The sequence below is a fragment of the Meleagris gallopavo genome, chromosome 13 (genome assembly GCF_905368555.1).
Source record: "Meleagris gallopavo chromosome 13, MGAL_WU_HG_1.1, whole genome shotgun sequence".
Lineage (NCBI taxonomy): Eukaryota > Metazoa > Chordata > Aves > Galliformes > Phasianidae > Meleagris > Meleagris gallopavo.
The window spans coordinates 4,683,594-4,697,358 of record NC_139416.1 but is presented as its reverse complement, the minus strand read 5'-3'; the positions used below and the strand labels follow the sequence as shown (position 1 = coordinate 4,697,358).

The 13,765-nt window shown below is 44.1% G+C and overlaps 1 protein-coding gene across 9 annotated transcripts in view; it reads right to left on the bottom strand.

The window, feature by feature from the left end:
* The window catches only part of TOX3 (TOX high mobility group box family member 3), a 228,022-nt gene that overhangs the window by 69,420 nt on the left and 144,837 nt on the right, over positions 1 to 13,765 (bottom strand). For 4 of the 9 annotated variants that reach the window (XM_085235016.1, XM_085235019.1, XM_085235021.1 and 1 more), the window contains one exon: positions 6,049 to 6,168. Coding sequence is in view for 2 of the 9 variants with exons in the window: in XM_085235014.1 (XP_085091140.1) it covers positions 1,459 to 1,560 (102 nt within the window). In the remaining 7 variants the exon portion in view is untranslated. Of the gene's footprint in view, positions 1 to 1,458; positions 2,038 to 6,048; positions 6,169 to 13,765 lie in introns of those variants that run through there. The other 5 variants (XM_085235018.1, XM_085235017.1, XM_085235022.1 and 2 more) reach the window with 2 other exon arrangements.

The following is a 13,765-nucleotide window of genomic DNA, read 5'->3' as shown; positions in this document are numbered from 1 at the left end:
AAGGAAGGGAAACACAGCAGAAAGAGTTATAAATAATTCTACATTTGCTGCAAGGTAACAGATGCAATTAACTTCTGGTTTTGAAAGCATTCAACATTTTGGACTACAAAAATAATAGAAGGACCCTTGCAGCAAACTGTAACAGCTCCTGAGATAAGCACACCTCGTGCGTAACAACCTAGCTCCTGAACAAGCGAGATTTACAATAAGCAATGCTGTCTGTCAGAAAGCGCTGTAAGTTTCCAAAATTAGTCGGCACCTCTGACAACAGTGAATATTTACACTCTGTTTTAGAGCTCTTGAAGTCCTTAGCAGCGTTCGAGGTTAAGGTTGACGTTTCATCTTTAATTCATGCTCCCGTGTCTCTCTGTATTAACTACTAACAAAGCAGCATGCTAATGAGGCCGGCGCCGCGCATGCGCAGTGCTGCTGCACGCTGCGCGAACACCGCTCTGCATCCCCGCACCGTACGTGCGCGCACCTCGCGGGGGGGAGCAGCCTGAGAGCGGCACCGACGGGCTCCAACGGGGCAACAGCCGAGAGCCGGGTCATAAAAAGCAACAGCGAATGGCACTCGCGACACCTAGTTAGAAGGAATTCCTCTAGGAGAAAGTTTTATTCGGCTACTAATCCTCTTCACTTGAACCCGAGTTATTTCTCCCTCTGAAAGCGATCTTTGCGTTCCACCAAACTTCGCCTAGCTATTGGGAGAGGGCTCTAAAGCGGCGAGCAGCTTTTCATGCGAGTTCAGACTTAGTGCGGCACCCTTTCGCCCAGCATCTCGCCCGGCGCCTCACAAAAGGCCCCAGAGGTTGGACAAACACAGCACCAGGAAAACACAGCGTGAAAGGGATCTTTATGTGCATGTGTGAGGGCCCGCTGCTAATAGCTCAATGTGCTATTGACACATCGCAGCGCAAACAGCGAAGTCTTTGGCAAAATAGCGTGAGTCACAGCGCCGTTCTTAACTTCGCCTTTCCCACATGTGGGTAATTTGTTAAACAAATCATCTCCGTATTATTAAAGCGTATTTCTAAAGGAAGGTAAGCCGCTGGGGAACCACTACTGCTTCCGACCGTAACAAACTGCACGCGCCGCAAAGAAGGTGTGAATAAATAGAAGTGGTACCGCAACTTCTTTGACAACCCCGTCACATTCAGGCGTCCGTTACCTTCGGCGCTGATGCACTTTTAGCTACTCCCCGCTCGCTCCCGTCCCACAGGCACAGAACCGGTATCGTTCCTTCCCGCCCCGCGGAGCTCTCCCCGACCCGCGGAGCCGCAGAACGAAAAGTTGAGCGCGTCCCGGAGCGGCGCAGCCGAGCGCCCATTGTTCGGCGCCGGGCCGGGCCGGGCGCTGCGCCCGCCGGGGAGCCGAGAGCGCGGCTCCGGAGCTTCCACGGAGCCCCGAGCCCCCCCCGCCCCAGCCCGAGGAACGACCGAGCGCTGGGGTAATCACCTTGTTGTAGTTATAGTAGCCCAAGCACTGGGCAAAGTCCAGGTTGGAGGGGTCTCCGGGAAGCGAGCCGCCCGCCGCGGACGGGTAAAATCTTACATCCATGCCGGTGCTTTGGTCCCAGAAGTGCACTTGGAGAGCCGGCCGGGAGCTGTGATAGATCCACCTTCAGGTGCCTTCCCCGGGGCCGGGGCAGCGCGGGGATGCGGCGGGCGCAGGTACGCGGGACGGGGGGAGCGGCGGAGCCCAGGTGGGAGCCGTCCGCCCGGCGGCAGGAGGGGAGGCAGGGCGGGAGGAGGGCTGCCGGTTTTTAAAAGCTCGGTGCCAAGCCACGGGCTTCGCCTCCGCATTCAGGAGCAGCTGCCGTACACAAAGGAGCCACGCGCCCGGCGCGGACGGACGGAGCGCCGCAGCCTCCCCGGCGGGCGCGGGGCGGGGGCACGCAGCGCGGGGCGGCAGCGGTCCCGCCGGGCGGGAGGGGGCGGCGGTGGGTGCAACAGGGCTGCGCGGGCCGGGCGCGAAGTGCCGAAGGAGCCGGCGCCGCGCTGGCAGCGCTCCCCGGGAGGAGCGGCCGGGCCCGCGCCCCTCCCCGCCGCCGCCCCTCCCGCCGCCCGCCCGCTGCCGCCCCCGGCGGCCGGTGCGGGGCCGCGCCGCTGCTCGCCGGGCTCGGGCGGCCCATGGCTGCCCCCGCTCCTCGGAGGGCGCAGGTGAGGAACTTTCCCCGCCGCTGCCCTCGTTTGGTCTCCGTGCGGTGCACTTTATCGATCGGTACCGCTGCCTCGCGAGGAGGGGGCGGTCGCAGGGGGAGGCTGCCGGGAGCGGGACTTTAACGCTGCTGCCCTGCAGAAATCTTCCTGACCTCCCGAAGTCGGGGGAGGTCTATCCAAAAACATCCTCTAATAATCCACGTTTGTTCAAGTGGAGATGCTGCGCACTGAAGCTGTACCCACCGCAGTGTGTGGGGTTTTCAAGTCCCAGCATCTTGCTCCAGAACTCTTGAAGGAAACGTGGAAGCAGTAGGAAAGGCCATGTAGCAGTAACTTGTGCCCTGCAAGCCAGGTGCAAGGAAGAAAAGGATGGAAACGGCTTCAAAAGTTCTGTGATGGGGAAAGAATGGCCCTTTGGCTCCAGGGCAGGTCCTATGCAGTTGTAACTCAGCTGAAAATGTACCCACAGCTGTGTTTCGGTTTACTCCAAAATGGCCATATGCCACCACCACCACACGAGGTTCAGCTGCACAGCATCCCAACGCCTCCCCTAAAGACCACGCTGTTGCACTGCTGCAGCTCCAGCAGAGGATGGCTGTCCTGGGCAGCACTGCTGTCCCAACGCTGACCACAACCAGGTCTGCACTGTGCAGGTACATGGGAACAAATGGCAAAGCAGGCAACAAGGACAACATGGGAAAGGGAACATCTTCCTAATTCAATTCTGTGAAATGTTACTTGCAAGATTTATTGCAACACAAACGTGGCAAGCTCCTGCTAGCATTGGGAATGCCAGATCAAAGAATCAGGAATGCTTATTTTGGGGTGTGGATTTGGAAATGTCATAATCTGAAGCCAAGAAAGATCTCTAAAGTGATGTTTTGCTCCACAAGCAAAATTAAACATAGCATGGATATACATCTGTATTTACATGGAGTATTTATAATCTAGCTTTATAGAAAAATGTGCGTGAACTGGTAAGTGCCTAAGCAGAAAAGAAAGCAGACACATGCAGCCAAATACTTAATCCAATTGCATATTCATTCAGCATCAACCATTCCTAACCAAAGGGAAAAACTGCAAAAATCTGCTCTGTTGCTACAAGGAGAATGGTTGAGGAATGCACAGTTGAGTGTTCTCACAGGCAAACCCCATACCTGTGGCAAAAATTATTTATGCTCCTTAGAGAAAGCAATTGTTTAGAAATAAAGACAGCCAAGTACTGAATCTGCTTCAGAATGCACCACTGCATTAGAGCAGTGCTCCAGTAGCAGAAAAGTGGTCACTCATGGGCACAACAAACTCTTCTCAGCATTGAGCTTGGGCTAATAAAGCAATCCCTGCTTTGCTTTAGTCATTAGGTGGCAAACGTTTCTGCAGAACAAGTGGACGTGCTGGATAAGCAACTCTGAGGCAGCAAGGGCAGAGTGCCTTGCTATATAAATGCAAGGGCATTTCCAGACCCCCTTGCTCTGGCTCTCTAAACTCTTAATGCAGTCTGAAAGCATGCTCCCATGGAATGCAGAGGGAAAGTGCTTGAGCAAGGAATAACAGGCAAATGATTATGAGTTTAGGATTTAATCCTGTGGTTGTATTCGAAGGATACCCCAAGTGTGGCAGGATCCATGCAGCATATGGCTCTGGGCTACGCACAACCTGCAGAGCAGTGCTGCTGGGCAGGCAGGCAGGCCTGGAGCAGTGTCCTGGCAGCTCTCCCCCCAGGCCAGCCTGGCTCCAAGAACAGGGCAGGGCCTGCAGGGCAGGATACGGGGCACGATACAGGGCAGCTACCTTGGAAGCAAGTGATGGGACAGTGTTGCAATGGAGCATGCTCCTTCCAACCCTGTTTCTTCTGGAAAGAACAAGCACAATTGGAAAATCCCAGCATACTCCATCTTGTCCTCGATGTGGAAGGGAGTCAGTATGAAATTGAAATGGAAAAAAAATAGTCAGATATTAGTTTGTCTTTAATTCCAGCAAGGTAAGATGCTTATCCCCAAAATATTACTTGGACAAAGGCTTTGAGATAGTGCATATTTTTACACTTAAGAAACTAAAACACAGAAATCCAGTGGTTTTTGGAAGAAAAAAGAAATCCAGTTCCTGACCATGATAAACTGGGATCTCTGCCAATGCCAAAATTCAGCATTTTGTAGAACTGGTAAGACTGCAGAGAAATTAATGGGTGATTTGAAGAACAGAAGAGAAACTGGGATAGATGTGCTAATTTGTTTTTTCTCTTTAAACAAAATATTATGTTTTATGTGATAATGCACCAGAGGGAATTTTACAATCTAAAAAATTAACAAGTGTGTGTTTTCCTTTCTTGACACCTCTTCAAGTAGTTTATTAAATAAGTAAACTTGAGTAATCTCTGCTAGGCTTTAAATCCACATACATGAAGTCGGAGCTGGCTGTTAGGAACAAAGTGTTTATCTCTGGAGTACATTAAAGATAGAATAGGAGCCAAAGAACGTTTATCTTTCTGTACATATCACTTGAAAGGAGTCCAACAAATTCTCTGAAATCATTCAATTTGAGATCCCTCAGTAAAACTCCAGTTTTAGAATTCTACATTTTCTTTCAGAGCAGTTGGAAGTATCGAGTATTTGCAACTTGAAGCATTGCCCATCTTTTCTGCTGATTGAATGACAGTAAGCATCTATTTACTCTAAGCAGAGCACTCCAGTTTCTCTGGTACTGGGCAGCCTCAGTTTCAAAGAAACTTTCTGAGGACTTGAATAGAACTGGAGTGAACTTGAATAAAACTGGACCATATGCCTACTAATGCCAACAATGATGATTCAGGCAGTCACACAACAAACACAACTGTGACTTTGTTCCATCTTCAGCTATACTTTCTTCTGAGTCATCATCACAACTCAATTTTAAAAGCCATTAAGGATGCTCAGACTGCTTTTCTGATGGAAGAGCAGAAATTGGACTGGAGTGAATCAGTCACATATAGAGTTGAAAGTGCGTGTGCACAAATTCTCACTGCTGTCCAGTGCAGCACTTGCCTGCTTGCATAGGTAAATACCAATGTTCCAGGTGCTGCTGATTTCCACACCAGCCTGGCAAGCCCTTTTCTCTATGCTAGGACACAGCAAGGCAGCACAACACATTCCATGGTTATGGCTTATCTGCTTTGTCCAGTGATCCTCGCTGCTACCTTTATGGACCTCCCCAAACTGCATTATTGTAAGCCCTGCCTCAGGCTCCCAGTCTGTAACACAAACCCCGTGCCACAGGTTCAGGCTCATTCTTTTGAAGCCAAAAGCACCTGGTCCACATCTGGTGTCTCCTGTACGGCCTGGGCAGAGCAAGAGGAGGGGGAAGAACACAGCATCCTCATGTCATCTGCTGAGGAGCAGCGCCTGGCCCTTCCCAGCAGAGCAGCCATGGAGAATGAAGGGGCATAAAACATAATGAAAGGAAAACAGGTGGAGGGAAGATAGAGTACCAACCAGGTTAGGTTAGAAAACAATCTATACCCTTTTAGAATCAATAGGAAATCCCTTGAATTGATTGCAATGGGTTGTGAATTAGACCTATATTCTACTTATCAAGTACAGCTGCAGAGAATCAATGATATTTTGACTTGTTCCTCAAAGCAACAAGTGCAGTGGTAACTTTTGTCTAAGAAAAAGCACAATAAACAGCATATGAATTAATTAATTCATCCCACCAATGTCCCCTTCTCCTCAGCATGTAGGGTCAGCTGGCATTCACAAGTGATCTTATAGGCAGGAGTACACTACATAAACAGGGCAACAGAGCAACAACTTGTTTTGTTTGCATTAATTCAGCTCAAATATTCATTGATACCTCTGTTTCTCAGCAAGTGTCTCGAGCAGAGATTAATAAATACTTATTAGTCACTGACCACGTTTCCTGTAGTAAAGGAGAGATGGGAGCAGCCACGTCACCTGGAGACCTGGAGTTTGGTGCCCGGTCTGCGAGCTGGTCCTTCACCTCCTCTGTCTCCATTGCTTTGTGTAGAAAACTACAAATCAAATTATATATTAAAAAATTATTTTTTTAGTCATTCCTTAAAAGTACTAATCATTAATTAAATATATGCAAATGTAGAGTGATTTGAGACAAAAAAATAAGGAAATATATAAGTTATTGGTTTGTTAAAATTCTATTTCTCCTGGCTCAAGTTGAGAAATGTGGGATTTTATGACAAAAGGAAAAACAAAATGCTGAAGCTTTTCAAACATTTACATGCACCTGATTTGATGCTTCTGTGGATTACTGAAATCTCATTTTACCTTAAGTGTTTCACAACCTCAACCCGCGTTTGGCAATTTTAACCTTATTCTAACAAAACAAAACAAAACAACAACAAAAAAAATCATTCAGATTTATTGGCTGTTTACAAAGCACAGACAGCCACGAAGTTGAAGCATTATTTCTGTCTTAGAGCAAAAAGGTTTGTGTCGCTTTAAAGAAAGTATTCCACCGCACTCCAAAATAACCTGTGTGTAATGGATAATATAGGATTACTTTTTGACAGCGTGAATATCCTGTTGCTATTGACTGCAGTGCTACAGTATCCTGACACAGTAGTATACAGCTATTGTGAGATAAAGACCGCGTTGAAAAACAGACTGACTACAGTACTGAAATCAGAAAAGGAACTCTCCGGTAATATAAAAATTAAATTCTTTAAGAGAACAATGACTGGAAGAGTGTCATTTCTAGAAGAAGCATTAAAGAATAAAAGCTTGAGCTGAAACTAAGAGAACGGTGCAAGGTATTCCTTTCCTCTGCAGCTGCCATTTTAAAGCAAGATGGAAAGGCCTGGTTAGAGACGACTGTAGGTATATTTTGTTTCATGTCACCTGTTGATATAAAGCCATCGCTGTTTTTGGATGTTCTTTTGGTTGGTTGGTTTGGTTTATTTTCCCCTCTGGCCCTCTTCACATTCATATACTTACAGAATTTAAACAAATAAATTAATTAAAAGAGGGGCATCTACTGCTTAAAAAATGCCTGCAAACTTTCAGCAGAAAAATGCTTATCAAAAGCAACCCAAATTCTTCTCTACATTTCTGCGTTAGTCTTATGGAACTTGTCAGGAAGAAACTTTCATTTTGCAATAGAATCAAATCTAATTACTAAAAGAATTATTTTAATGAAACTTATCTGAAAGGTCTTAGTGAGATATGGTGAAAAGTATTTCCTGATGAGAAAGGTTACATTTAATCCTCATCACTGCACCAGATTCACTCAGACATGTTTTTCAGTTTTCATTTCACCCAATGTTCTATCAGGCAATTAGTTGAAAAATACAGTAACGTACTATAAGGGGGCTGCCATCCTCATGAAAATGAGGTGCAAGGAGATGCTGAGCCTCAACACTGCTGGGAAAGAAAGAGATGACCTGTGTAGGATATCTGCCTGACTTTTGTTAGCAGGGATGGCCATCTGCTCTCATCGTTTCCTCCCAATTACCACTTCCCACCCCACAGTTGTGCGGTGGGAAGCAAGACATGCAAACTGCTGTTCTCATGTTCCTTGCTAATGAGGCAGTGCTCCACCATGGTACAAATGTCACCTGCTACCAGCACAGGTACAGGACGTGGTTTAGTGGGGAAATATTGCTGGTAGGTGGACAGTTGGACTAAATGATCTTGGAGGTCTCTTCCAGCCTTAATGATTCTATGATTCTATAAGGTAATTAGTGATCAATGCTAGAGAACATATGAAGATAAACAAAAATTTATCTATCCACCTTTGATAGGGCTGTTAACATACAACCTTACTGGGATAGATCAGATCCATGCAATAATTGAAAATGATCTTTCAAAGGACTTGTTGGTTATTCCTTGTGTCTAATTAAGGCAATCCTCTGCAAGCCTATTATTAAGTCTGGTATTAACAGCAGGAAGATTTTAGCTGAGAATCAGAAAACAAGCCATTTTTTGGTAAGTTCTGGTATGAAAGACTTCGGGATTTAGTAATAATTAATAATTTTTAATAAGATTAAAAATTAACAAACAGATTTCTAGAAGTATGATCTAGGGACTGCAACTTCTCCAAACAGAACTACTATGCTTTCATTCAGGAGACTTAAGCTCAGTTTACAGAGTTGAGCTCTTTTTCTGATGCTTCAATGGACTGAGTTTTCAGCATTCAAAAGCTAAAGACAGATTTCACCCAGTTCTCTAGACTATTTCCCCAAGCTTATAAATAGTATGTACCAAGCTTATTCTTACAGAATCAGCCCTTGTTCCCACGAATGGCTAATATTTAATAAAACATCTCATCACAAAACGAAATCTAAAAAGCAGTAGTAAAATAACACTCCAAGTTGCTGCTAAATACAATGTGTTTTGATATAAGTCCATTTCAACTCCATTTATTTCAGGGTTCTACAGCAGTCAGAATAATCAATGCGGAATTTTCCATGCGATTTACACATTGCCTTTTAAAATGAATTGACTGAAACCAAAAATGTTTATTTCTGCTGCCTCGCTCGTTTTCTAAAACATATTCTCTTTCTTTTAAAGTGAGAGAACGACCTCTCCTTCAGGAACAATTTTCTGAGACAGTGTGTTTATCAAATGGCTTCTCTGCTTTCATGAAAACAATTTATTTTCACTGAACTCTTCAAGATAAGCATCGAAGTCAGGAAGAATGTACAATGACATTTATAATTACATTCAAAAAACAAATATTTTGCTCAAAGAGAGGTTTTGGATTTTTATCTTCTTTAGCGATACAAAATACTTTTCTTCCCCCAACATGCCAGCTAAAGATATTTTCTTCCTGAAATTACAAAGTGTATTTTCATATGCATGGAAAGAGAAGCCTGGGACAGTAATCTTCTCATAGAAAGGCTACAGTATGCATCCTAAACAATGAAAGCTGTAGCATAATCCTTACAACCAATTTGCCTTCCCTGCCCCACTCTTCGGAAATAATCTGCAGACAAATGACAGGGAAAGCAGGGGGATCCGTGACCCTGCACAGCCTTCTCCAAACACACCCATATGCCCAGTCCTGCAAAATGGACAAAACAATTGTCCCATGGAATGGCACGTCCACCTCTCTGGCTTTGCTCCCACATTCTCCCCTTGCTCAGAGGGTTTTGTAAGCCCGAGCCTATGGACACTGGCATGGTGTCCCACCCCTCCCCCCGTCTTTGGGGAAATTGATCTTGCTTAAAAAACTCCCCGTTTCCCTTGCAGATTCAGCTCCAGTTCCATTTTCAACTACCAACAACAAAAGCTCGGTCATGCCAGACAATTACTGCTTCCTGCTATATTCTCAGCTGCCACTGAAATCAAGGTAGTCCATAATATAGCTCATCTTTCAGGACAAAGCAGCCATAAATTTATCCCTACCGTGCCTGTATTTTCTAATGTAAATTCAAAAACTTCCTATGCAAAAGCTGCCCATGTGTATATTTAGGGCTTCTGTTTGAGCTGCATGGAAACACGAGTGTTACTGTGTTAAAAAGAAAGACACCAGTAGAATGCTCTTTAATTTGTGGGAATTCATTTCAGAAGTAAAAATTTAAGATCCGGTTCATTCCTTGTCAGTCAGACATCCCAGCTTTCATTATTCCATTTTTCAGTGCATGGAGTTGGTTCTCATCATAAAGATTCTCTGATAAAGTTCTCCTCTGGAGACACACTCTTTTTGTAGGCTCAGCTAGTGAAGAAATATCATCCATTTGTAATACTCATCAAAGAGAAGTGGAAAAAAATCAAAAGCAGATGAAAAGAGATTGTGTTTCACTAATATACACCGAGGCTTTATTTAAAATAGAAAATGTTAAATTTGATCAAATATCAGCCCACCATTCAGAGTGAAATAATCTCTTTTAATTTGCATGTATCTGTGTGTGCCAAAGAGAAGCGTGTTTGCTTTCAAGCAGGTGCACATCCTGCTATGACTAAATCTCTAACTCATCAAATTGCTTTACCAGTGTGGGACATGCCCTTTTTTCTGGAACAGCTTCAAGCATTTTCCCCAGCATTTCAGCCACCTGTTTACTGAGTTCATACTCCAAAGGAGATGCATGCAATTAGAAACAAGGAAATGAAAATAAATGACCTTGTTTGTTATAAATAACAAAGAGACTCAGCAAAATTAATGCAGTGAAGCCTGACCTTGTGACCTGAAAGAAAGAATCACCTCATTCCTTTGTAGCAGGCTCACAATGCGCCAGCACCAAGCATTGTTATGCAGCTTTGCTTCTTTTGATGGATCTTAAAGGAGTATATTCTGAATATTAAATGTTTTACAAGTTAGATTAGGAAATTTGCATTAAAAAGCATGATGAAACAAAGTCAAAAGAGCAATGCTTATCACTGTTTTTTTCAAAGAGCACAGGTAAGTTGTGAGTGTTAGTTCCCTATATTACAGGTTTGTTTTTTTTTTTTCCAATGGAAAAAAAAATATGGAATTCTAGGTACTAAAGAGAGATGGAAAATGTCTCCATCGGAATTCGGTGAACTGAGCAGGAAGAAAGTTTTTAATTACCCAACTCCAAGACAAGGAAACATTTTTCTTTTGTAAATTCTTTGTGCAATGATGATCTGATCTGTAAGAAAAAAGCAACGCACTTCCATAGCTACTACAGAAAAGCCACAATTTTTTTTTCATTATCCTTTGATTAGGTGAGCAGAAATATCTCCTTTTGTACAAAGTCTACTGAATAACGTTTCTACGGGGTACATTTTCACTTTTGAATGATTCATGTCATTGTGGAACAGTGTCCAGCTGTAATGGAGGGCAAGGTGTTAGAAATTTGTTTCACTGCTTGTCTTTGGAGGTAATGAGAACATACAGTTGTTTTTGTGGCAAAAAGAACAATGTGTAATTACAGTGCTCGTTCCCATCCTGTCACTCTCTAAAACAAGTCCCTTATTAATGATGCAACTCGGAACTGCTGCAGAAATGAAAGGATAACACATTTGCATCTCACTGAAGGCAGAGCCCGCAGCAGGTATTGTTTGACAGGGTTTTTTCCAAAACTTGTTTTCCTTCTTTTGCCTTCTCTTGCTTTCCAGGAGACCCACCCAGCAGGCTGCAAGGCCTTGGTGCCATCCAGGGACCGAGCTCTGCAGGCTGCCTTCTGGGTGGGGCAAGGGATGAGCAGGGCAGTTCCTACTGCAGCACCCATAGGGTGAGGGGCTTCTCATCTCCTCCCAGCCCTCTCATCATTCCCCTGAGTAACAAAGCAGGCGGTCTACATGCCACGGAGCAACTTCACTCCATGACAGGTTCAGTGTGACTCACCTGCTCCCCTGCTTTTCCAGCAAAAGGTAGACCTGAGCAAGTAATTTCCAGCAGAAAAAATAGTTGCTGAACACTCCTCCCCATTATGTTTGTGAAGTCAAAGAACATCCCAAGTGAGAAGGGAAACTGTGGCTGGCTGGCCAGTAAATTCCAATTCTGTGGCACAGAGTCCCCATAGTAGGAGACCATGCCTGCCTATAAATTGTATTTATGTGAGTATCTATTGAGAAAAGCCTAGACTGAGTTTCTTTTGTTGGTTCCTAATGACATCAGCAGTCACCTTTGTGAGGGCTAAGTAGAAACAATTGATCATCTCTTACAAAATCTCATGTACATCCATTCAGAATAAACTCTAGATGAACATTCTCCAACAAGCAACTAAAAATGTACACATTTAATATCTGTCCTGAAACTTACTCGTTGAAGGAAATGGGGAAATTCAGCTTAAAAAACATTTTGTTCTAGGCAGAACAAACTCAGGGCTTTCAGGAAAAGTTAGCTCCCCCACATTTTCTTTATTTCAATTTCAATATATGATGGCTTAAATGAGAAAAAATAATATTGTAAATACTACATTGTTATGTATTTATTCAAGAAAGACCTCCCTGATAGCTGTGAGCTGCCTGAACAATCAATGAGTAGAAAAATTAGAAAAACAACCAAATCAAACCAACAAAGAAGGAAAACTGTCAATTCCACTTTGTTTTAATTTGCATTTTAAGCAATTACCAGAAAACTGATACTGCACTAATTAATAATTCTCCAGACCACAGCAGCTATAAGAAGCTATTTTCATCATGCCAGGTAGATCTCCAAAGTTAAATCCAATAACTTCAGTCCCACCTTAGTATTATTTACGGGTAGAATAATACCAATATTGGTCCTGCAAAATAAATTTCTGCATGTAAAGGAAAACTTGCACAGCCTCTTTAGAGATGGCAGACAGTAGAAAAGAACAGAATCCTTTTCAGTGCCACAAATGAGCAGCGTGATCTGGCTCAGCAATTCTGGCCCCTTCTGGACTGGGCTGTGCTCCAGCGTGTGCTTTAGAGCCAAGCTTCACCTGAGACAGCTGAATACGGGCATTTTTTGCAAGCTTCCCAGACTCATGCTGCCTCCTTCAGCTGATCACCTGCATTCAGAGCAATTACTGACATTTTAAGCCCTCTGACAAGCTTACTGCAAATCGTGCAGACATCACAACCGTGTTAAAATGTGCAGTGTAGACGTGCAAGCTGGTTGTGCAAGCTCAGCCTTTAGCTCTGCGCCACACACTTGAATGCCCTTGCACTGCACTGGTGGGACACTGGTGACACACCAAAATGATCTGCCCTTTCTGTAACAGTAACCCAACCAGGATATTAAAGCAGGCAAAAGACACAGTGGTGTTACATCCAAGAATCAATGCTAGTCACGATCAGCATGCACTCAGAGATACGCAAATAAAAACAGTATTCCAAATGGTTGGAGATGATTAGTGTCCAAAATGAATGATATTACAAACTTGGTTTAAAAAGAAACAATTTTCAGGAGCATTATTTATCCAAATTAGATGCATCAGTGCCTTTCAAATTCACCTGAAGTCAGGTATAGCAGAACAAATTGTGTACTTTAATACTTGGTTTCTCCAGCTCTCAGAAAGGCAGCATCCTGCAGTGGAACAGCAAAGCATACATTTCTTGTACAAGCACACAGCAGGCACACACTGGCGCAGAAAACAGTACTGGAGAACAAAGTTCCTGCAACAAATTGAGGCTCAATCAGTTGCTGGTCTTGCATATTGAAGGTGTCAAACTTACGCTTACTTATCGCTTGCATTAGGGAAAAGCTAAGAATTAACAGTTTCCTTCTTTCCTCCTCCGGTTCCCATCTGAGGAGAGGGTAAGCAATAACACAAATGGTTCAAGAGAACAAAAGGGTGTCAGAGCCACTGCCCCCCCATTGCTCAGCAGGACAACCCACACTGGCCACAGCCCCATGAGCCACTGCAAGCACATACAGACTGCACTGAAATGCAATGCTCTAACCTGAGCACCCACAGCTCCTTCACTAAATGTTCTGCCACTCCCTGAGAACGAGAGGTTTTATAGAAAATCACATTGTCAAGTATTCCATTGGTAAACAGTATCTTATATATAATAAACTGGTTTATAGTAGTCATCTATTCTTTTCAAGATGTGACAGGACTTTGAATTATTTGCTCTATCAGCTGTAGTAAATTCCCCAGTTCTGCTGTGCATGGCAGGCTTGCAGAAACACCCCTGCCAATGAAGTGAGCAGAGAACTCATACATGACAGAATCCACTAAGCAGTCTATTCTGGGGGACAGTTGGGCTTCAACA